Source organism: Limanda limanda, chromosome 3 (genome assembly GCF_963576545.1).
Source record: "Limanda limanda chromosome 3, fLimLim1.1, whole genome shotgun sequence".
NCBI classification, from domain to species: Eukaryota; Metazoa; Chordata; class Actinopteri; order Pleuronectiformes; family Pleuronectidae; genus Limanda; species Limanda limanda.
In genome coordinates, this window is record NC_083638.1 from 16,311,751 (window position 1) to 16,337,857 (window position 26,107).

Below are 26,107 nucleotides of genomic sequence, written 5' to 3' on the forward strand. Positions count from 1 at the left end.
TTCTATTTTTCATGATTTTACAGGGCTTCTGAGACCTCCCCTGAACTGCCAAAATAGGTTGTTCAGTCTAAAGTGAATTATATTAATTAGAAATATTGACTTTGGTGACGTGTTAAAGAATAACCCTAGATTGTGACATCTCTGCTCATTTATTCGTTTTGGGATTAATGTCTTGGTAAATTGATGTCCAATAGGGGACATTTCATTAATTTAATACAGTAGCTGTCTCCTTACCTTATAATTAATACTCCGAATTTTTTAGGTCCCTTAAAGCCACAGAGAAGTGTGAACAATCTGCTCATTTTCAGGGGGAAACTAAGGCCACTAATATGTTATATATACTTATATTAAGTTGGATGTGCAGTGACTAAATGTCTTTTTTCTTTTAAACTTGATGCTGTAATCAAGGTTAATCGTGATCCATTCCGATCAAGACTGTAATCAAGAGAGTATACAGCAAACATTTTCCTTAGGCCATAATGGAAACAAGTTAATATGTGTCCTGGATAGGAACCATGTAGACACAAGAGGTACAGTATGAAGAGAATGTTCAGACTGGAAATCCTGCAAATTTTTACACAAAATAATGATTTCATCTTTGCTCTGTGGTCAGACCTATCTTTTCCCCCCTGTTGGTCTCTTTACCCATATCTTCCTGGACCTCACCTTTCATTTTGCTGCATTATCCTCCACCTACTGCAATTTATTCATTTTTAATTCCCAACACCCATGAACATTCTGCAGATATGTGCGCTGATGTCATAATTCTTATTTTAGATCTTCTCAAAAATGTACCTGAATTATGTAAGACCTGGACGTAGGGCAAGAGGATAAAGGTAACATTCATGGCCAAAGTGAACATATAATATAATGTTTTAAAATGTATATAAATATTTATTTCTTCATGCTATAACATTTGAAGGCAAACCACGTGTGAAACACCTGACGTTCTCTCTTAGCCATCAATCTTCTCTTCCTTGTTTTTCTCTCCTCTCAGTCTATTCAACCCTCACCTGATTATAATGACTTCCGTCCTCAACTATCCCCTTTTCAGGAGACCCGAGGGCCCGAGATACGCTGCACACACATTAATGTTCAGTCCAGCTGAAGTTCACTCAGGCTGGAAGGTCACCTTGACCTCTGCTGAAGCAGGAAATATATGAGGCCTTCTGGGATACACTGTCAGGTCGGCAGCAGCTCAGGCAACTTGATGAATCACGTAGCTGAGGGACACAGTGGAATTCAAAACGCTCTTGCACTTGTCTGGCAGGGACAGGGGTTAAGAAAAGGGAGCCAGCAGTAGTGAAGCTACACGAATGACATGCTTGATGCTGTCGGACCTTTTTGTACCAATCACAACCCCCTGCTCTGCATGTGCACATCCCAGCCAGCTGTAGGTACGTCTCGTTCATGTGGCCATCTGTCACTGACATCCACAGGGACCCAGCCCACATAACAGACTGTTAACCCCGTTTAAAGAGTGCCAAACATTTTAAGGACTAACCTTCCCCAAGGCAAGTACTAAACTGGGGTAAAAGAGGCTTCAAGTGGAGAAGTCAGCTACAGAATCTCAGAAGGACCGAGCAACATCTCCTATTTATGGTCATCAAGATTTTCTTCTATCACTTAGTAATGTGAAAAAACGATGCTTTCACATTTATTACTATAATTATTTTCTTGTGTTTCTTTCAATCACCTTCCTTCATTACCATATTATTCTGTCCTTTCTGGACTTCTTCATTACTTAGAATGTTTCCAAACATGAACTTGTACCTCATAACTGAGTCGCTGTTTGCCGTTCACATATGAAGAACACAGCAGGAGATTGTCTGGGTCATATGCGTTCACAACAACAGGAGAATGAACAATTGGATGAGAGGTAGCGTTTGAAGGAAGCAGGACATGATATAAAATTCAGCTGTGGACTACACATGTTTGTGTTTACAGCAAATCGAAAGCAGCCCTCCATTGTTATCAAATACTCACAAGTGTTCTACATGTATGGCCCCCCTATTTTTATTATTTAGAGATACTTATTCGTTTTGTCCGTTTTTTGGTTTTCCAGTTTTGCTTCCATCTTGAGTTAGAAACGTCATCAACATGCCCATTCACTCACTTTGAATATTCTCAACAGATTTTTGCTGGACATTTTTTTAAGGTCTGGCAGGAAAAGTTGCCAAAAATGTGGGTAGCAACTGCTGTCATTTGCTTTTTTGCATATTAATCCTCTGGGTCAATTCTGAAAGCAGCTATAGTATCAAGTAGAGCTAGAATTTGTCAGTATTTTTATTTCCAAATATTAATATGACAAATTTCTGGATTAATCATTTGATTATTTGATCTACAAAATGTCAGGGAATAGTGGCATTCTGCTCATGAGAGCTCAAATTAAAACTGCCTTTGTTAGAAGAAACAACTGCCCAAAATCAATTTTTCTCAAAGCAGTAAAGTGTCAGATTTGGGAATCTGGAATCATAAAATATTCACAGTTATTCCTTTGATTAAGACTAAATATGCATGAAATCCTGATATAAATGTACCCCAGTGCATCTGCTTAGACAAACATACACAATGCGTTTAAAGGAGCCTTTTGCCAGACATTGTCTTGAGGTAAAAACAATAGATTCTACATTAAAAATCAAATTGAACTAGCTCCTGTCTCTATGTATGTGATCATCCTCTTGTAGTAAGACGAGTTTAGAGTGAGGGTTTTGGCATGCGTAGCAGTGTGTGTAGTCACTGTTGGGCTGCCGCAGAGCTTGGCCAAACACCAGCCTGACGACAGCAGCTGGAGAGTAGTGATGTAATAATCTTGTTGCCATGGAGACCTGTAGTTCCCAACGTCTCCCAAAAAATCCAAGGGCGGTGGAAAGTCACTGGGCTTTGCTGGCTGGGCCACAGTGACGAGATAATACACAGCTACGAGAGTGGGACATCGGAACAGACATCACTGAATAATCGTCAAACTAATCAGCACAGTACAAACTTAATGAGTGATCATGCTGGGACAGAAAACCTGATATAAAGTCTGATAAAAAAAATTAAAAGAACAATGATAGACCCCACATCATCATATTTATTGGTAGGGTCGGGACAAGACGATTGCAGGATAAGAGAAGCATAAATGGTAAGAAGATGGTCATGTGAGCAAGTTAGCCCTTCAAGCTAAACCGACATGACCTCTTGAGCTTCTCCCATGATGTCGAAAATGCTGGCTTGGGATTGGCAAATAAATCATCCGATCAAACAGATGCTTCGGGAACATGCTTACGGCAAAGTTGTTGGAAAGGAGGAATACCTCCTTTTCAAATAAGTCTCCACTGCCTTTCATCATTTCAACTTTGTGGAACAAAGTATAAATGCAAGAAAGTTTCACAACAGCAACCCATTTATTATGGGTTCCTCTGAGTCTGCATCCCCCCTTAATTGAGGCAGCGAACCCCTCCAGTCATTCGATATACATGATTTGAGATCCAGATGAGGCTCAGGAGAGACAGAAGCAAAAGATGGAAAAAATTGGCTGAGATAATAAGGGAAAGAAAGCAAATGGAAACAAAGGAAGATGGAGAATAAAGCAGCGATCGTAGCAGACTGCATCTCATAACCAGTTTAAGCCAAGCGAATTGTCTCAAAACACAGAGAATGAAGTGGTGCCCTTGCCTTGATGTCTGAGGCCCAGAAACAAAACTCAAAAATCTAATTAGCTGTCTCTTTGTATAAGAAATCAGTGTGTGAAACTATTTCATTTGATAAAAAGCTATGGAAAAAAATATTATTTTCTGGAGATTAGATATTATTGCCTGGACAGTAGAACAAAGAGATCTGAGTATTTTACTCCCACAACAGTTCATTTCCTCTCATACATTTTAACTGCTAAGAATTCATTGATAATCTGCTGTCACTTCAAACAAAGAGGAAAAGACAGGGAAGCACACAGTTTTTAAGTTTCAATCAAATTAAAACTTATTCTTACTATGAAAACATTATACCGTAATTGAAAAGTTGAGAAGAAGCTGCCAGAAATAGGTTATATTCAGATTTTTTTTATTTTTTTTATAACCAACATAAGTGCCGTTAAGTGCAATGCCACATGATAAACCCTACAGGTCTTCAGGATTTTGAAGGGTTTACACCTGCTAAATTCAGAGTATCATTTTTTTAATGAACATTTGCAAACTAGGCTAAATAGTGGGATTGTCCCTGGTTATTCAAAAATATATATTCCTTTTAAATATGCGGGGTGTGACAGTTTAGACCACTGTCCCTGTTTGGCTGCCTGTCGGCGGCGCGCATTGATGGATGGTGTGAGCGGCAAGGCCCTCAAGCATACATTCTCTTTGTTCAAACACTCACAAACAATCCTACCCGCTCACCACGGCTCTGTACTGCAGACTAAAAGAGTCAGGGTGGGGCTGAGGGCTTTAAATATGGTGTCAGGAAATACCTGCTGCAACTGATTGGACTGATTGGCCATGTTTGGGCCAAACCATTTTCCCTTGTGTCAAAGGGGGACACTGGACATTGACATTGGACATTAATGAGTGACAATTTTAAATGTACTAGTGAAAATCACTAATCTGCTAAATGAAAGTAACATTAACATGCATGCTGTATTTTTTGATGAGTGTATTCATGGTTGGTTGGCAAAATGCTCAGTATTATAATCCCCCTGTTGATTGGGCCTGTCTAGTGGGAGGGGCCATGGGGTATATAAGGGGTGAGCTGCTGTCCTTCTGACAGTCTGCTGCATGCTGTTGCCGGAGGAGGTTGTCGGTGTTGTGCAGGGTGCTCAGCTCTCCACGGAATATCTACTGAGATGTTTGGGTTTTGGCCTCCTATGTATGTTGTGCACTTATTTTGACACTTTGGGAGAATAAATGTTGTTATAAACCAATTTGCAACTGTGTGCCTTGCCATCTTTGGGTTTGAAAGTCCAGTCTTTTTAAGGTTACATTACCTTCACCCGAGGCGGGGTGTGACAATTGGTGGCAGTGGTGGGATGGCAGGCCGCAGAGGTTTTAACAAGCCTGGCAGAGGCAGAGCGAGAAGTGGGTTACGATCCCAAGTGTCAGTGCTAGCAACTACAGAGGAGGCTGAAGTGGTGGCCAAACAGAGGGCCATGGCTATGGAGCTGGAAGGGGCGGCGGCCATGGCTGAGGATCATGACGGAGTTGGATGGAACACCGAGGAGTCTGATGAAGATGTTCAAGGATATGAGAACTTGGGGGCTAGGCCTAAGCGGGACAAAGAGGGGTCTAGAAAGGCTAGGTGGTCGGCTGAGCCACCGAGGCCTACAACAATGCCAGGTGAACCTACACTGGTTGACATGTTCAAAGACTTTTTGATTGGCCAGCAACGTAGGGAGGGTGTATTGGTCCGTGAAATTCAGCAGTTAAAAACTGCCATTACAGTGCCCAACATAACCGCCTCACCTGTTAGCCAAAATGCTTACCCTCCTCTTAACCTACCTTCTGATGGTAGTCTTCGTGTGCAAATGCCTACAGACACACAGACACACACACACACAGCCACTCCCAGATCTCAAGCTTCAACACCAAATCCCCCTCCGTCTCCGTCCAGAGATTCTTCCAACACACCGCTGCGTCCAGGTCCAAAGATGCTTCCTTTCCAAGAGGGAGAGGACATTGAGAACTTTCTTGTGCACTTTGAGCGGATCGCTCGCACCTGGGGCTGGCCTCCGTCTGAATGGGCTTGTCGGCTCATTCCCCTCTTGACGGGTAGAGCCCTGGATGCCTACTCCGCGATGGAGGAAGACGACTCCAACGTCTACGCTAGCCTTAAAGAAGCACTCCTTGCAAAATTCGACATCTCTCCTGAGACATACAGACTTCAGTTCCGGTCGACCTACATACCTCCTGGTGAATCTCCCAAGGAGACTTATAGCAGACTCAAAGGACTTTACAGAAGATGGATCAAGCCAGAGCAGCGGTCCAAAGAGGACATCGCCGAGCTTCTCATTCTTGAGCAAATGCTTCGCATGCTTCCCGACGAAATGAAGACCTGGGTCAAGGAACATGAGCCAGAAGATGGACTTACTGCGGCTAAGCTTGCAGGCCAGTACTTGAATGCTCGCAAAGGTCTCAGAATGCCAAGGCAACAGAATACCCGAGTAGCTGCCCAAGGGGCAGCTGACGTGTCTCACAAAGGAGGTGAGCACAGAGCCATTGGTCCCGTGAGTGTTCCAGGCACCTTTGGGGAGAAAGGATTCTGGAGACCGGGTCCAGTGAAGGATCTCATCTGCTACCACTGTCAACAGCCAGGGCATTGGGCCTCAGTCTGTCCTCTGAAAGGGCCCAAACTGTCCAGCTTCTGTTATGTGCCACATCCATCTCTCCCAGCTTCAGTTGTGGCACCGTTCCTAGCACCAGATCCTGAACCTGAGCTTGAACCTGACACTGAGCCTATTATGATCCCAGCTCGTGTTAACGGTCGTCAAGTGCAAGCACTACTTGACACAGGTAGCTCTATGACACTGCTTAACCATTCCTTTGTCTTGCTTGGCAATCTTGACTATCGGCATGCCACCGCCATACAGTGTGTCCATGGTGATCAAAGAAGATATCCAGTGACTGATGTGACTGTCGTCATTGAAGACCAGGCTTTCTTGCTTCGTGTGGGGGTTCTTGAAAACATGCCCCATGACATGATCTTGGGCAGGGACTTACCCATTCTCCCTGACCTTGTGCATCAGGCACGCCAGAAGCGGGTGAAGTCCAATTCAACCCCAGCCATTCAAGAGGCTTATCCAGTACTTACCCGTTCCCAGACAGCCAAGACAGGGCTGGAGCCTCTTCCTGACTTGGACCCTTCTTTATGCCAGGCTGGACAAAAGGGACCCCGGAAAAGCAAACGCCAGCGCCACATCAACCTTCTAAAGGAATGGAAGGAGAGGAAAGGATCTGTGGAAGGAACTGACGTCCAGGACAGTCCAGAACTTGTGGAAAAGGGGATGCTGGCACGGGAAGTGGGAATGGAGGATGCCGAAGAGGATACAGATATAGCCATGCTTACTACATCACAGCAACCTGACGTGAGTCACTTGCCTGCACAACCAGCCCTTGAACTCTTGCAGGTGTGTGAGGAGTTCCCAGACCTTTTCAGTGGAAAGCCCGGGAAAACTCCATTAATCGAGCATGTCATTCGGTTAAAGAACCCTACCCCTATCCGTCAACGCCCATACAGGGTGCCTGAGCGAATGACGGAACCCCTCAACAATGAGATACAAACCATGCTGGATCTAGGAGTGATCGAACCCTCAGACAGTGAGTGGTGTAATCCCATTGTTCTTGTTCCAAAGAAAGACAACACTATACGACTCTGTAATGACCTACGAAAAGTGAATGCGGTTTCTAAATTCGATGCTTATCCTATGCCACGAATTGATGAACTCCTTGAGAAACTTGGCAAAGCTGTGTTCATTACCACCCTTGACCTGTGTAAAGGATATTGGCAAGTGCCTTTGGAGAAGGAATCAAGGGAGTACACTGCCTTCCGTGGCCCAGAGGGTCTCTATCATTACACAGTCATGCCGTTCGGACTCCATGGAGCCCCTGCCACTTTTCAGCGGCTTATGGATCGAGTTCTGCAGGGATGTGCCCAGTTTTCTGCGGCGTATCTTGATGACGTGGTGGTCTTTAGTACTTCCTGGGAAGACCATCTTATTCACCTGCATCAGATCCTGTTCCGGATCCATTCCGCTGGCCTCACACTTAACACCCAGAAATGTGAGTGGGCCAAAACGGAGGTTTGCTATCTGGGCTACCATCTCGGCAAGGGCCAAATACGTCCTCAGGTGGACAAGGTGAAGGCAATCCGAGACAGTCCTAGACCACGGACAAAGAAGCAAGTCCGGTCATTCTTGGGGCTTTCTGGGTGGTACAGGAGATTTGTGCCACATTTCTCTACCATCACGGCTCCTCTTATAGATCTGACTACCAAAGCAGCCCCTAATCCAGTGAAATGGTCAGAAAGATGTGAAACTGCCTTCTCCAATGTCAAAGCCATCATGTGCTCTTCCCCGGTCTTGCAAAGTCCTGACTTTAACCAAAGATTCCTTGTTCAAGTCGATGCTTCTGGTGTGGGCCTTGGAGCCGTCCTAGCACAAGGAAAGGAGGGTGAGGAATGCCCTATTCTCTATTTGAGCCGTAAACTGCATCCCAGAGAAACTAGGTACTCTGCCATTGAAAAGGAATGTCTTGCAATCAAGTGGGCATTGGACAGCCTTCGGTATTATCTTCTTGGAAGGACCTTTGATTTGGAAACGGACCACCGGGCATTGAGCTGGATCTACTCCATGAGGGATAAGAACTCCCGTGTCACCAGATGGTACTTGGCAATACAGCCATATTGCTTCAATATTACTCACAGAGCTGGAAAAACGAACTTGCTTGCCGATTACCTGTCCCGCCTGCCTGAACTTGCAGTTCCTGGAGAGGAGGGAGGTGATGTGACAGTTTAGACCACTGTCCCTGTTTGGCTGCCTGTCGGCGGCGCGCATTGATGGATGGTGTGAGCGGCAAGGCCCTCAAGCATACATTCTCTTTGTTCAAACACTCACAAACAATCCTACCCGCTCACCACGGCTCTGTACTGCAGACTAAAAGAGTCAGGGTGGGGCTGAGGGCTTTAAATATGGTGTCAGGAAATACCTGCTGCAACTGATTGGACTGATTGGCCATGTTTGGGCCAAACCATTTTCCCTTGTGTCAAAGGGGGACACTGGACATTGACATTGGACATTAATGAGTGACAATTTTAAATGTACTAGTGAAAATCACTAATCTGCTAAATGAAAGTAACATTAACATGCATGCTGTATTTTTTGATGAGTGTATTCATGGTTGGTTGGCAAAATGCTCAGTATTATAATCCCCCTGTTGATTGGGCCTGTCTAGTGGGAGGGGCCATGGGGTATATAAGGGGTGAGCTGCTGTCCTTCTGACAGTCTGCTGCATGCTGTTGCCGGAGGAGGTTGTCGGTGTTGTGCAGGGTGCTCAGCTCTCCACGGAATATCTACTGAGATGTTTGGGTTTTGGCCTCCTATGAATGTTGTGCACTTATTTTGACACTTTGGGAGAATAAATGTTGTTATAAACCAATTTGCAACTGTGTGCCTTGCCATCTTTGGGTTTGAAAGTCCAGTCTTTTTAAGGTTACATTACCTTCACCCGAGGCGGGGTGTGACACGGGGGAAATTTACATTTGTAATAACTTGTAATAGGTGTTTATAGTCTGTATGTGCCACATATTGCATGTCCTATTGACCTGTCATTTCACACATGCACAACACAGCAGGAGATTATCTCCGCAACGCGTTTGTTTTGTTTTCTTGTCTGTCGCATTTTAGAAGCGTCATGACCAGAAAAAGGCAGAAATCAGCTGCGGACCTTATAGAAAGGCGATGGAGGCACCAGTGTTCAGTGGAGCAGTGTCAACCCAAACTCATCCTCAAAACCATAAAGCTCTTTTAAAACATTATCACTAATAAGATAGCAATGATAAAATGTGCAGATATGAGGCTCTATTGCATTGTTTCAAACGGTTTTCAGCATAACAAAGGAAGCCATGGAACCATCACATCGAGTTTCAACTCTCACCACAATCTCAATTCACATTCACGACTCCAAAGATGCATTTCAGCAGGAAGCATCCAGCTGCACAGCGTACAATTCAATTGTGTTTACCACTAATGGTGGGTGGACGCTAATTACATCAGTGTTGAAACAACTTAAGACATAATCTGCAGAATAAAATGATTAACTTTTACATTCTGGTTCAAATGTGGGTGAATTCAGCAGCTATGAATATTGACTGAGGATATTGTTGAAGGAAAAATAACAACAAGGAGAAAAACACTGGGGGAATCAATTAGTATCTCTATCTCCTTTAGTAATGAGAAGCCTATTACCAAATATATTCAGATTGAAGGATGTGGAATCTGATTGGTCAGAACTGGACAGTTCAATTCTTGTACCACTCCTGGCCTTGCTTTACGTTCATTAGAGAAAAAGCTTATATTATATTGCACATATTATATTGCAGAAATGTAGTTGTTGCATATCAGGTCACTAATCAGGATTTAAATCCAAGTCTTTAAGGGCTTTCAGGCTGAGGCAAAGCGATAAAATAAAACTCAAATACAGTTGTAAGTAGATATATGTAATAATTTCAAATAAAAGCTCCTCTGAATCAGTTTGAAAGTGTCAAAAGGCTTTAAAAGGAGCTAGTGCTCAATAGAAAGGTGACTCTCAAGCCTCCTTTTCTTATCCTGATAAAAATCTTAAGAGTCAGATTGTGACAAAAGGCACAGAGAACTCATCAAGGCTGAGAGTCAATTAGATTTTCTGGGTACGTCCAAATCCATATTTCATACTGTGACTATCGGAGCTGCAGTGATTGATGAAGAATGTGTCTTGGATAGATTCATTGCCTCCTGTGGTGATAATGGCAGAAGCCGAAGGTCTGACTGAGTGATGGTGATGTGTGTCTCTGTCAGTTTGTTTCTCTCTGAATATGTCTCCAATCAAATATATTTCTTACTGTATACCTGAATGAGAGAAGAGGATGTCTTAGAGCAGTTTGAGGGAAATGTCATTCAGAAATAGCTTGGACTAATTTAATTTTGAGTTTGAAGAGTCTTTCAAAAAGCTGTAGTCTTTTTATCAATTAACCTCTTTGCTTAAATTTAATTTATTATTTTATTTGAGCACTCTCTGCTTTCAGACAGATGTCCATGCATTTTTGACCACCCCTTTTTGTTTATGTATCTTTTAGTTAGCAGGATTATGAAAGACAGTTTACCGCAAAACTTGTGGTACAGCTAAGGAAAGAACCTGTTCAATTTTGGTGCAGATCCAGGACATTTGTTTCACTTTCGCTGCAGTTTCCCTCAGAGTTCAATAAATCCATGGCAGTAGCATGTGGGTGCACACGCACAAACGCTGCTGTCCCATAAAGTGACAGGTACTTAGACTAAAGACTGAAACACAACTTTGTATTGATAGCACAAGTGAATTAGTGAGTAGCCAGCCAACAGCTCTGTGAGTAGTGCTGCACACAGCTTTATAATGCAGCAATGGAGCAAAACTAAAAAAAGCCATTCAACTTGAACAGAGAACAACATGTTACAAAAAAATTCTGCAGTTTAATGGAGTCAGTGCTGATATAAAATACCACATCAGGCCCTCTCAGAGACTCATTCTCATACTGAAACATCTCTGAGACATATGAGGACAAGAGAAAAAGAAAGAGTCACAGATGTATGAGAGAAGACAGCAGAACGATTTTTGTCTCTGTGTGTCGGTGGAAGAGCACAAGAGGGCAAGAGGGCCAGGAGGAAACGCAAGGGCACTTGACTGAAGTGTGCTCGCGCTGTGTATGGAAGTGAGCTGATGATGACTTAGACAGGGGATGAGCAGGAGCAGGGGATAGAGGAGCAGTGCTTAGTAGTCCACGCACATAGAGTTGCTCTGCTATTGCAAGGGTTTAAAAATAGACCGCAGCAGACTTGTGGACTGTGGAGCTGAGCTAAAAAGAGCGGTGCTGTAGTGTACAATGAGGGGGGAGCCAGACTGGTTTGAATAATCTGATGAGTAGTCACGATAATTATTGACTGGATCTCACCAGTTAAACACAGAGCATTGGAAAAAAGGACGTAAACCAAGATGTGATCTGAATCCGCTCAGAATGTGTCCTGTGTGTTCTTAATTGATAAAGGGAAAGCAAAATCTATGAATGGATAATTTATTCTTAATCTAAACGTCTGTTATAACTTGTTTATTACATTTACAGCCATTCCTGCAGTTAACAACACAGACCTAAACAAGTAAGATTAAACATAGACCTATTCCACCCGACAAACTTTTATAGGCAGAGCAGCTACAGAAACATCCAAGCGAAGAAGTTTTTTTTAAATCAAATATCAGAAGGTACTCTATATAAAGACATCATGTATTAATAGGAGGATTTTTTAAGCAATTTCAACAGCACATACAACTTACTATATCACAAAGAGGTTAACTAAAGGTTAACCAACCAACATAAGTGCCGTTAAGTGCAATGCCACATGATAAACCCTACAGGTCTTGAGGATATTGAAGGGTTTACACTTGCTAAATTCAGAGTATCTCCATCGTAAAACACATTAGATTTAACAAAAGCTCTCTCTCCTGAAGCTTGTGAAATATTGATGAGTCTGGTTGAAATTCATATCAGCACAAACCTGAGTTTTTTCGATTTTTCTCACTTGAACTTGTGAATGAAAAATTTGATCCAGCCTTTCTGAGGAGGAGACTACAGGTCTGACTTCACAGCCAAACTTCATTCTGTTAAAATCTAAACAGGAAAAGGTTGTTGTTCTGCCAGTGAGGTTGAAAATCTGGGTCAAGTCACACATCACATCTCTACAGATTTTCATGTTGTGAAGACATGTTTTTGTCAGTATTTCAAAATAACAGCAGGTTTTGTCCTTTCTCTATCTCTGTGTAAATCCAGCACTTCAAGTTCACATGAGGTTTCAGCAAACATACATACAATTTTTGCCACTTTACATGTAGTTAAAACGAATGCCGTCTAATACAACAGTCCTGCAATAAATACAACCTTCATAAACGGTTATATTTTTTATATAATTGTTTAGGTTTTAGTGTCATTAATGTTGGAGGTTGTTGTGTGGAAGGCAAGCCTATTAAATGTATTTTATTATACAATTGTATTGCATTATACTGAGACGTGTTTAGTTCACCCTCATTTACAATGTCAGTATAATGCAGTGCACATCCTCAACAACACAGGAACTATTGTTTTTTTCTGTCTGAATGCATTCAATTTACATTTGTAATTTGTTGTGGGAAAGCTTTTACATTAGGTGGCATTGCACTATATAGCCATAAAGACATTTATCTGCTCACAGCTTTACGTTTCTGCCATAATATGACCCTAATAATGAAGACTCTGATACTGAACACTGATACTGCGTAGCATTAGCATGGACTGGACTGCAGTCCCTGGCCTCTTCCCTTAAACTGACTCTGAGGATCCTGCAGGAAGAGCAGCAGACCGCCACACATTCCCAAGAGAGGACAAACAACACAAACACAATACACACCACAGACCACAGCTCATGGCCTGGATCAACCACACAGACACAGGCACTGTACATTAGTATATGGTAAACCTATATGCATGTATGAACCAGGCTGCTCGTGTGTTTCCACTGCTCACATCAGTGCACAACACTGCAGAATTGAAGTGACATTACTCTCTGCTGATTTCTGTCTCTGAACATTGGTGGATTTGAATTGTGTCTCTTAGCCGCAGAGTAATTAGCAGACACAGTGTGTTACCCTCATGAGAGTCCTGGAGTCATTACAGACATCTTCATGCTGTTAACCATTCTTCAATGTAAACCTTTCTTCCTGAAGCCATGCACACCCACACACACGCACACACACTCACACACACACACACACACACGCGCAATTGAACACTCAGAGGACACCGTTTTCTGTAATGCGCTGAGCCAGCAGCCATGCAGCCGTACAGGATGTCAGCATTCGTGTGTAATTAAATCTTTTTGCTTTAGCTGATACCCACAAGTCACCAGCTACTTGCATTTGGTGCCATCTGTTCTTTATGCATCAATTTACGCAGATCAGATATGCAGCTGACCTCATTGTTTCATACTGACACACAGTCCCTTACAAACACTGTTCTGTCACAAGTGGGGAGATACACCTCGGAGTAAACATCATTGATATGGTGAATAAATATCAATCTTAGGAGCCAGCAGGAAGTGGGTCATGAATAACACATGAGGCTCATGTCTGTCCAGAAATCACTGCAGAATGATTTCCAAGTTCATCACGTCCGAGCATCGGTCGACACAGATTCCCTGTTGAGTCTGAACACATCCTCTCCTGTGACTCTTCAACAAGCCTCTGCTTTTCCCGTCTCTACCTTTCAAGTTTGACATGAAAGAAGTGAGAGAAGAGAATCAAAGGGGAGAGGCACGCTGGAGAAGACACCAGCATGAAGAGGAAACCGTGCCCCTATTTCGGTTAAGTCTTTAAAGACTTCCCTGCTGCACAGCCTGTGCCATGGTGAGAAGGATCTCTCTGCCAGGCGGATATGAAGCAGCCTTAAGGGGCTTATACACGTTCATTGTGCTAATCTTCAGTGCTTCATGAGACATGGCATACCACTAAAGCCTAACTGCAGCTGGGCCTGATGCTGTGAATGAAGTTGTTACAGAAGTGAAGAGATAGAGGCATTTTCAGACATGAACATGTGACATGAAAGATATGAAAAATTTCCTCACAATTAGGTCCGGTTTGCCAATCACACATGAACAGTGCAGCAGGAGATTCTCCACTCGGACGTGTTCACAACAACACAGAAATCTCTGCGGCATTCAGGCAGAGGCAGAATGTAAAGTAATTATTCTATGTTTTTGTTTCAAGCACATCAACACCAGCGTCTGCTCTTCGTCAGTGTCTTCTCCTTGTGCGGCGCCACTTTTTCATCCTGAGATATTTGTTTTCTTTTTGTTTTGTTTTTCATTTTTGCATCTGCATGTAAGAAATGTCATCAACATCACCCGCTGTGATCTCACATGGGGGCTGACTGGAGAAAATCTGGAGGGTCTCACTCTGACATTTGTGTTCTCACCTACAGCCCCTTCGGAGAATGCCAGAGATGATCTGGACTTCAGTGCATATCTGAAAGCAACTAAACAACAGAAATACTAACTTTCACTCTGGTGTGAGAATCAGGCTATCAGCAGTGTTTCACAAGATGTCTAAAAATACAGAGAACTCCTTATAAAATTCCCCATTCAGCTCCTTTAGCTTTCACCTGGGAGCTTCTCAATCCAAGCAGAGTTATGTTATCGGTTCCTGAGCAGATCTTCCATTTCCAAACCCTTTTTGCTTCAGTGCTGATCCAGTCCTGGTAGTCTGACTACATAATCCCCCTGAGGTGGAACTGCTCGTCTACAGGCAGCGGGGTGATTCAGTTTGGCTGGTTACAGTCTGGCTGCTGCTTAGTTCCCCACATTAAACCATAATCTCCTTGATGCCTCCCAAATATGACAGGAAAATTACTTAATTATGTTTCAGCTGCAAAATTAAAAGCAGCCATACAGGGGACTTCTGTTCACACAATGCTGCACCGAAATTCTGCAACACTGATCGTTCCCATTTTAATTAAACTGATGAGGCTTATAGCTCGACTGGCTGTGAGCTTGACCTACTCTTCTGCAATCACATCTTCCGTTCCCACTGCCAATATCAAACAGTTGTCTGCACTCGTTTCTCCCAGTTTGGTTCTTCAAGGAATCAACAGAAAATACACAGCACCAATCTAGCATATGGAGTTCATCACTAAAGAAATAAAGCAGTGGATGAATGTATTGCATGTGTTTTCTTGCTGTAAAATATATGTGTGAGGGAAAAACAAGATGAAAGAAATGATAGATAGAAGTGAGTGGTTTTGTGTTCATGCACATCTAGTTCAAGTGCTATAGACATAAGAGCAAGAGCAAAAGATTCATCCTCATAGCAATCCATCCAAGAGTTGTTGAGATATTTCAGTCTGAGCCAAAGCGTTTTATCCATCCTTATAGCGCACGTGCATGAAAGCTAGGAAACCACAGTGTATTCAATTTCAAAGTATTGACTCAATTTCATACTTGCAGCCACACTTTTAAGTGTATAGAAATGGTTGTAATGCCTAACAGCCTCCTGTGAAATGCATCTAGCACCATCCTTGCTGTGTCACGTATAGTATGTCTTTGCTGTGTTGTCTTCCAGTGTCGGGTTCAGTCAGGCCAAGCTCATTAATCTACTCAGCCGCAGTGGTACTGGCTGAGAGAGAGGAGTGAGATGGAGACAGAGGGAGGAGGAATGAAAGTGAAAAGGAACAAGGAGGGGATTTCGTGGAATTCAGAGGCCAGCAAGGACACAAAGCACATGAAAAGAAGAAAAAGAGAAGAAGCCAGGACAAAAAAGAAGGGAAACCAGATATAAAGCACAAAAGGAGGAGAGTGAAAGACACATAGGCTGTATTCCAAAAGTCTAAATAATCCCCTTTCCTCATCACTATTCCTAGACCCGGATGGAATACATCACAAGGTCAAGGAAAGCTGTGAAGGAGAAGACGTAAAGTGTTAGGAAAGGAGTTAAGATTGGAGTTAGGAAAGGAGAACCACTGGGCGGATGAAATCCGACTCCACTTCCACTGAGCTTCCACTTAGCATTTTTTTTAAACAACTTAATTTATACCAGAAGATATGCAGAAAATGTGCAGTACTCCGTGCTGTGTGCTGACAGTTATAACAAAGTTTTCTTCTAAAAATCATTTAAAAATCTGTTACTCACAGAAATAAACAACTAAAGAAATTTAATTAAAAATGACTGGAAAACAAGACTCAAATGTTGAAATAATATAATAACGTGAGGAATCTACATAGAGATAAAAAGATTCTGTTCATTCCACAATCAGGAGATTCAAATAACCTTTACACAAGTATTGAGTTCTGATGATGTGAATGTGAAGTTAAATCAGATTGTTGTACACTGGACAGAAATCAGTAGCTCAGACGATCATGTGAGGATTTTCATCAGTTCTGGATCGTGCCAGGAGTATAAAACAGCTGTTGTGGTGTGTCAAGGTGCAAATGCAAGGTTTTGTTCATTTAAATGCTGCTGCAAAGAATTGTGGGGCGTCATTATCTCCTTTCCTTTCATAAATGGTCCGATGTTTCTTATGCAAAAGGAGACAAGTTAGGAAGCATTGAAGCTCCTTTCCTGACCCCCAAATGGACGAACGCAGCCATAGTTTAGGGGAGACACAGAGAGACGGAGAAATGATGAGTGCAGTAAGAGCCTCCAGAGTAAGAGTATGCAAAAGAAGCTTTGCCTCAGATTAAACTCTGGATCCTTCAGACTCTTCTGTGCAACAAATCCAATTACGTTACTATGAGGCAGCCAAGTGCTCCATGTGTATCTGCAGGTTCCCCCATCAGTGCTGGTCCTGATCAAACATGTCATGAAACATGTACATCAGAGAAAATGTTTACACACACACACACGATCCAGTAACCTCAACTTTAGATAAACAACTTTAATCATCCTCACCGGCACAATTTCTGAATAAGAACAGAACATGGAGGCACAGGCACCTCTGAGGTCAAACGAATTCCCTTCACACATAGTTCTCTAACCCACTGCAGATGACAACAAATCAAGATTATTAGGAATGAAAACATATTTTAACATGTATATTGTTGACTAAGAGATTTGTATTATCCTGAAGCCTTAATAGAACAATCAAGTTCAAAGCATCTTAAACTGAATAATCTAGTAACAAAATTACAAGCTGAAATAAAAATGAAATTAAAAATTTGATGATTGTCTGCTCTTTACACAGTACTATTTTTAGTGTACAACGTGTATGGTCTCACGAAAACATGCAGTCAGTGGGGGTGAGCTGGGTTGAGCCACCACTGGAGTCATTGATATCACTTTCATAGCCAACAGCTGAATGTTCTAATCTGAAAGCATGCCAAAGCCTTGAGGGTTTATTACACCTTTTCCTCCACATTATGGATTAACATGTTATTTAAGAGGGAGCCTTCATATCAGGAGGACGTGCTTCTTGCAGAATTCCGCAGCACATGGTAGCGAGGCTGATAGGCAGGAGGTCTCTCTAACACACATCCTCATTTTATTCTATATTAAGCCTTTACTGGTGAGAAATATATCTACTTAGGGGTCCAGCATTCCCAGTCTGTGGATGAAATGGGTAAACAGCTCAGCCTGATTATTATGCTTGTGAGCTTCTGGCTGGCTGTTTGAACATCAGGTGAAATGTATGTTTGTCTGTCCAACAACCTTTATCAAGGAAGGCTGACTGAGCTTTAAGGACTTTTTGGCATAACTGTTGATATACAGTGAAAGGTGCTACGTGTAGCACCTTTCACTCTGGTGTGAGAATCAGGCTATCAGCAGTCTCTCACAAGATGTCTAAAAATACAGAGAACTCCTTATAGAATTCCCCATTCAGCTCCTTTAGCTTTCACGTGGGAGCTTCTTCATCCAAGCAGAGTTATGTTATCGGTTCCTGAGCAGGTCCGCATGCGCAGACTGAGAGCCCCGATCAAAGACATGTTGACAGAAGTTGTTGAGTGAAGGCAGGGCGTTCATGCATGTCCCAGCTGATCTATAACTCCAAACATTCAACCCAAATCACAGTTGGTTGTCCACTGAGTAAATACGGTCCCTATATTTTTGGCAATTTCCCAAAGCTGCCGTACAGAGTAAACTATTGATTATTTCACATTTATTTTAGAACCACATTTATGCGTCAGCTTCATTTTAGGGAGCAGTCATGTCATCCATCTTTTTAAACAGTCTATGTTGTGAGCAGGTTATCATGCTGATGTTAACATTAAGGTAAAGGCAGTGGCGTTTTGATATCCACAGATTTATAAAGATTTTTGCATCATCCTCAATTTGTTTGTACCTGGATTATCCTGGACTTGGATCATGGTCCTATACGATACATGTGTAAGGTGATATATACCAAGGATGAATATAGGAATGCTGTAGTTCAGTGTGAGTAGACCATTTGTCCACTTGTCAGCCACAAAGGAGAAAGACATTTTCCCTTAACTTTCTTCTTCCAAAACAAACCATAAAAGGCATTTTCAGATTCGTATTTGGTTATGGATTTGTTCAGAACAATTTAAATCATTAAACCTATGCTCTGATTTTGGTGTAAGATAATGCTTGAACCTCATTTTAGGGTGGAAACTTTGAGGTGAAGACAACATAAGCAAAAGAACAGGCCCACCCATGTATGAAAACAAAATATGTTACAAGCTCTGTTCTAATTTTAGCAGCACACACCAAGAAGAAAACAATACAAGTGCAGGGAGACCACTCAGGAGACAAGAGCAACCTATTTTAATAATGCATTCACAGTGCAAAAGGAGTGGAGCTCCTTCCAACTGCTGCATTTGGGAACGTTCCCTAATTTCATTTGTGAGCTCTGCAGGAGCTGAGCTGGTGCCAGGTGTCTCAACCACTAACTCACAGTGATGAGGTATACGTCTCTCTGGATCACTGCTACTCTGACACTCATCCTGCTTTCAATCTCTGATGTATGTCTTTGGTACGTGGTAGGAATCGTAATTTCCAGTAAATGGTTTACCCAGTATCCACATTTAAGAAAGAAACTGCCCGACGCTTACCTCCCCGGATGATTAAGCCTCATTGTTCCACATTAAAAACACCGAACCAAGGTCCAGATATTGTTACACTGTTAAATCTGGTTTGTTTCAGTTTCACATTTCACTTTAGGAAGCAAACTTAACAATTGTCCTGTTGTCATCAGCTACAGTATGTTGGCTGCATTTACCTATACTTGACGTTGATACGCTGATGTCATTGTGTTGTCAGTATCCTTTCTATTTGAATGGAGAAAGTGAACCAGTTCATTTTGTAAATTTTCCGACTGTAATATCGTTATGATATTACTTCCAGCATCACCAACTTCAGGCTCAGTAGTCGATACTTGTTCGAATGCTCCAAATGAACGTCCTCGTCATTCAGACATTATATCATCAGAGCCGAAAAGGATCTTTCAAACCTGGGCAACTCAGTTCCTGGAGAGACCCGTACGTTTTGTGCTTATTTTTCTTGTTTTGTTTATTGCTCTCTCAACTTCCTGCATTTGATCTGAAAAATCCAAACCATCCATAAAAGTGTTTTTCAGAATGCAAATAATCCAAACCATGGTTCTGTTTGATTTGGGCCAAGACGACCTCATTTGGTCGGACTAAATTTGAGTCAATTTTTGGGTAATAATTTAACTCCTCTGTGTTACCTAATGAGATTATGCAGCGTAAGACCATATCTGTGTAATCACAGAGCCCACCACTTCACAAGTCAAAGCTTAAAGGATACAGCTGCCAAACAAAACATAGATCTTAATTATCTCTGTATGTACTAAGCTTTTTAATTACAGTGATATTGACTTCAAAGTAAGAGGTACTCTTTACAGGTAATCAATAGCCTAATGAGTTGGTATACATGGAATTGCCTGGGCTGCATTGGCCAATGATAATGAAGGAACGTGTTACCCAGTGCAGCAGTGTGGTTCACTGATAATGTTACTGATCGTTTTGGAAATCAGCTGAGCTCTATGGAAAAGTATATAAATATATAAACCATATCTGGCTCTGGCAATTAGATAACACTTTGGCTATTAGGGTCAGCTCATCAAAAATCTCATCATCTGGCCAATCTTGAACCCAGAGATATAGGTCCTATTGATAAAATATCCTATTGTGATATACTCTATTATCATATATTTGTAATACTGATATATCATGACATAATACATCGGCAGCACATTTTATGAAAAAACAGGGGGGCCGTGGATTAGCACGTAGAGCGAAGTATCCACTTACTGGGTCGATCTATCCTTAAACTGTGATCCTCATCACTAAAGGCTGTTTTCCCCTCCACATTAAATAACACAGTTGCTGATGATGCCCACCAACATCACGTGGCTACACACAGGCCTTCTCCTGATTCTCTTTCTCCACAACAGGTTACTCCCGACTGCCTGGGGCCTCTCAGTGCCCATCAAGTGTTTTTAAGTTCTCTTCTCTGTACCTTCCACAGTTTACCCACAGCAGTTCACCCTCTCCGCGGCACAGTCACATGCTATGCCTCTCTGCTGGCTTCCTCTCCGGTTAACCCTCTGTCAGCAGAAAAAGCACTGTGCAATAATCCTGGGTTGAGGCTTTGGGAGATCATACTATGACCTGTGGATGCGAGATGCCTGGGAATATCCTGATGGGCTGAATGTGTCAAAAGAGCCGGAGACTTCAATGGACATGATTCTGCCCATGCTTTCTGGGTATGATGTTATCAGCAACAATGTCACTAGAAGGTAAAGGGGGAGGTAGCCTACGCAGGATGGGTTGGATAAATGGGTGGTGCCGGTGGCAGTGGAAAATGATGAAGCTATAAAATGTTGAGGCAAGGAGTGGGGCTCTGAGGAGTATGTTTAAAAAAAAACAAGACATGTACCTCATCTTTGCCTTCACATTAATGTTTCTTTCCATTTATGAAGGTCATATCTACCATCTTTCCCCTAACAGTCCAAAGTGTAGGCTAATTGAGCTAAATGGAGATGGAGATCAGATGGTTGCTGAGCCCCATGAGGGCCCTTCATTCTGGGCCACATCTCCAAGGTGTGTGGGAAGGAGCAGCAGGTATCTAGTCTCCTTCTCAGCAAACCAACCATCCTGCCGTATGGTCACCGTGAAGATATTTAGATAAATGACAAATGATGCGTCCACTCATGCTGATTTAGCTTTACAGATGAATTGTGTGGGATATAATTAATGCAGCACTCTAAATGCTGGGTTTGCATATTCTGATGCCAGAAAATAAATGTTTTAGTTGTTTCTGTAAACAATAGACGATGGTTAAGCCGATGATCCCATTCATTTATGTTCCCTTTTAAACCAGTTGTGCTTCATCAAGAGTCCCATAGTATGAAATAATGGCATGTTCTATTATTTCCAACGGTTGAAATATTGAAATATGCCAATAGAGAGCTAATCCCTCTCAATAGAAGCCTCAGCACAAATTAAGCATTCTGTTCCTGCTGTGTGCTTTCAGCTTCTAAAAGAGTGGGATCAGCAGATCCTGACAGCCAAACACTTTACAAAATGACTGGGTGAGCTGCTCAGAAGTCAAGAGGGAGAACAAGTGCGGGCTGTGCGTTGGTAAACACAGCTCATCACAAAAACACCAGAGACACCACGTCTACTTCAGATCAGCAGAGGGCAAAATTGCGTTTAGCTTGTTTTACCTTTAAAACGGAAAGTTAAGTTAGGAAGTTGATCTAAAGTCCCATAAAGTCTTTTCCCGTAAAGATGAAATGAGCGGGAGCACGGAGCTGCTGTTGTTAGCACTGTCGCAGGTTCAAATCCCAGCTTGACCTTTTGTGTGTGGAGTTTACATGTTCTCCCTTTGTCTATGTGGGTTTACTTTGGGCATTCCGGCTTCGTCCTCCCACAGTCCAAAGACATGCAGATTTGGGGATAGGTTAATTGGAGACTCAAAATTGTCTGTGATTGTGAATATGAGTTTGAATGATTGTTTGTCTCTGTAAGTCAGTCCTACGATATGCCGGCGACCGGTCTGAGGTGAACCCCGCCTCTCGATCCATGTCAGCTGGGATTAGCTCCACCGCCCCCCCTCGCGACCCTCAAAGGATAAGCGCTATAGATAATCAATGGATGTTTGAAATGAGGAGAAAGAGGACAGTGTGAATGTCACAACCTTATGACTATGTACTCACACCCGTTCCACATCAAAACATGATTAAACGTGGATTTCATGGAATACTACTTGCTTCCCACTTGTTGGCATTACTCATTATTTAGTCAGAGCTAGGAGGAGGACCTGCAGGGAAAGACCTGAGACTGACGTAAACTGTGTGTCCCCAGAGATCCATCACTTTTAACTTGTTAGATGTTGAAAGGTTTGCTTTTTCGTTTGCCGTCAGAACCTAGAACTGAGCGTGGTGGTGATGGTCTTTGTGTGCTGTCATCTCTAATTCAGCATCATCGGAATCCCTTCAAGGAACGATCATCAAACGCACAACTCCTGCAGCACGCACGACCAGGTGAGGTGATGCACGCAGCAGGCAGCAGCTGCACACCAGAGACGCACACACACTTGATTTAGAGGAGGTAACACACATTAATCGCCTGCTCCTACTCCTCCACACTCTTCTTTATAAACACACGGTCTGTTTACTGACTCCAGTGATGTCGCAGCTCCATTCTTGCCAATATAACGATGGATTTCTTTTTAACAACTCAGAGTAGAAGAGGAATACTCTGACCAAGTCTACAACAAAGAGAGAAATAGGTACAGAACCGATTGAATCACTAATCCGGAACATATGGAGGATCTCTGAATAAACCTTTCAGGGAAACAAAGCACAGCACTGACCTGACTATACCCTGAGTGACCAGACCTGACCACTCCAGTCAATCCTGCAGGAAATCTGGCTTCAATTTGAGAATAAGGGAGGTAAGAATCATTTCAGAATTCAACAAATACTTGAAAGTGGCATTGTTTTAAAGCTTAACACTTTTCAACCCTCACATTTAATAAATGAAGTCTGGAGAAAGAGCAGAAATTGAATTACTTCAGCTGTCTGAAGCAAGACAAGGCTACACAGTAGTAACCTTGTGAGTTTTTCATACATGGCTGAAGACAAACAAACTAGAATAGTAGGCAGAGGGATCCAGAAAGTCTGGATCAGTACGTTCTGGTTTCAGCACCTTTCAGAAATTGATTTATTTTAGATTATGAACTGACGTCCTACTCTGGTCAAGCGCTGCAAGAAGAGTGGCTCTTCTGGATCTGACTGTACCCTGGGAGAAAAGACAGGAGGCCCATGAGTTACAATGAGTCATCGGAATGAAGACATTGATTTGGGAAGAGATATGCCGCCATTAAAGTTATCTCCACTATATAAGGATTTTATTTTTTTATTGATGATCAATTATGGAGGGAGAGTTCCCTCTGCAAACTGTCCAGACATCTGTCAAACCCAGGGTCAGTCTGAAGGGCAAACAACTGAGAGCATGACATCTGCAATTTGTTAACACAGATTTATCGCCATCCTCCTTTTAAACTAAATAGAGTCTTAAAAAACATTTCACTTTCCCTGGATATGGACCAGAATTTCATGTGCCTCTGCTGCCTCCTGTAGTCAGAGGACCCCCGCCCCGAAAAGAACAATCTGAGCCTTCCAATTAAATTGATACAATTATGCAGATTATTCCACAATGCATTCAAATCAATGCGAATCTGCTGAAACTGCAACTGCTTATACGCAGACATACATCAATATTGCTCCTTGTACTGGAAACGCATCTAATACATCTGACAGTCCTGCAGGTTGTGTTATGCGCATTCCACGCACCACATGCATCACGATGGGGTTTCCACAAAGGTAACGTGTCTGACGCAAGCAACATGGTAACAGACACCTGATCATGGCCACAGCAACGTCCCCATACTCACTGAGTGGATTCAGGATGGATGAACACCTGCTTCATGTGGGGATGATTTTTGCATTGCATGACAACCACCTCATTACGCAAACAGCCTCCGTGGAGGTGACGTGGTGGGAGACAGGCGGCTGCTCACTGACCTGGATCGTGCAGGTGTACTCCGAGTCGTCCAGCAGCCTCACGGTGCACTCGTACTCCCTGTCCAGGCTCCGGATGCTGCTGCTCATCAGTCGGCTCAGCATCTTCTCGGCCGGGACGAGGGCGCACGGCACATGCACAACGAACAAGTTGATCTCTCTCCCGGCACGTCCACGTTCCACCACGTCCCCGGTGTCCGTCTGTGGCGCAACACCTGGTCAGCGGCGGTGGGGCATCCTTTCAGCGGTGCGTGTGTGCGAGAGAGAGGGAGAGAGAGAGAGAGAGAGAGAGAGAGAGAGAAAGAGAGAGAGAGAGAGAGAGAGAGAGAGAGAGAGATGGAGATGAATGGCAGAGACACCCCACGGTTCTTCAGTCAGTGGAGCAGAGGCATGCTGCTGCCGCCTCTGCCAACAGAATCCATTTTTCCCCTCCCCCTGCTGCTCTGGGGCTGAGGTGGGGGGGGCGGGTTTGGTGAATGGCAGCCCCTTCAGCCAACGGAGCCGCAGTGACAGAGACGATGACTTCACACAGTTTTCAAGAGAGGAGTAGAAATTCCGATAGGCAGGTGCAGACAGCGCGTCGTGACCGAGCAGCAGAATGAGAAGAAGAGCGCGGCCACTGGAGTTGCATGAGTCGAGCCACAACCCGGCTGCTGCAGGAGTTTGATGAACGAACTGACTCTCAAGCATTGCTCTGGTTTGCAAATAACCTAGAAACGTGCCGAAATACAACTGAGGTCTCACATTTAAAGGGATAGTTCACCCAAACAATTATAAGTATCTCACCACTATGCAGGGGTGGGTGAAGTCTTTGAGTCCACAAAACACTTTGGGAGTCTCAGGGGTAAACAGCGTTGTAGACAAATCCAATATAAGTGAAGTAAATGGTGACCGATTTTCAAAAGTATAAAAACAACAGAAAAGCTACTACTAACTGAAAAGCTGCTACATGCCTCCATACTGTTCGTGTGGTGTCATCCAAGTGTCCACAAGCCCTGACATTCAAATTCGACTCAAAAGGAGGTAATTTACATGTTTTTAACCTACTTTTTGGTTGAATTACCCCATTACTGTCTCACATTTAGATAACTATAACATGTGGTCTTTAAGGTCAGTGTGTAAGATTTAGGTGAAAGGGATCTATTGGCAGAAATTGAATATAAAATAATCATCATCTAATCATCTAAATTGTACAAATTGTTGCTTTCTTTACCCTAGAATGGGGAGTTTATGTTTAAATACTTTATATTTATATCGTGAGCAGGTACTGTCTATTGAGGCCACCATGTTTTTTACGGTTGTCAAACTGGACAAACTAAACATCTTTTAAGTTTCTATGACAATTGAAGGCTGTCATATAACCTCGTCCTTATTGTCTGTCTTAAAGCTTTGTGTGGAGGGATTTTCTCCATTAATACAGTTTAACATTCTGCATGAATATAGTTAGGAGACAGATCATTGGCGGAGCTACATTAAGTCACTAGGAAGAGAGTGTGCAGTTTATTTGACTTTGTCTCTATCTAGTGGTGCGTTCTAGTGTAGGTAATGAAGGGATTTAAAAGCTTCCTCGTAGTGCCACCATCCTCGTGTTTTTGGATAAAGGCCTGACTTTAAACTTTGCATCAAGTTTGACACAACATGATGTCGCCCATATAAATGTGGGTCTTTTAATGTAAAAAAAAAAATTCCCAAATATTGTCAAAGCAGTATTGACAATGAAAGGGTTTGACAAACCATCACTTGCACCATACATTATTTTCTCATTATAACAAAAATGGTCTTATCTGCTGTGACTTTTTCTTCTCCCTTTTTATTAAACCTGGACAAACTCAAA

At 42.7% G+C, this 26,107-nt stretch overlaps 1 protein-coding gene across 1 annotated transcript in view; it reads right to left on the reverse strand.

The window, feature by feature from the left end:
• The window catches only part of LOC132998913 (FERM domain-containing protein 5-like), a 64,550-nt gene extending 40,172 nt beyond the window's left edge, over positions 1–24,378 (reverse strand). The window contains exon 1 of the mRNA XM_061068660.1: positions 24,277–24,378. Within this exon, the coding sequence (XP_060924643.1) occupies positions 24,277–24,378 (102 nt within the window). The remainder of the gene's footprint in view (positions 1–24,276) is intronic.
• Between the last annotated feature and the right edge of the window lie 1,729 nt (positions 24,379–26,107).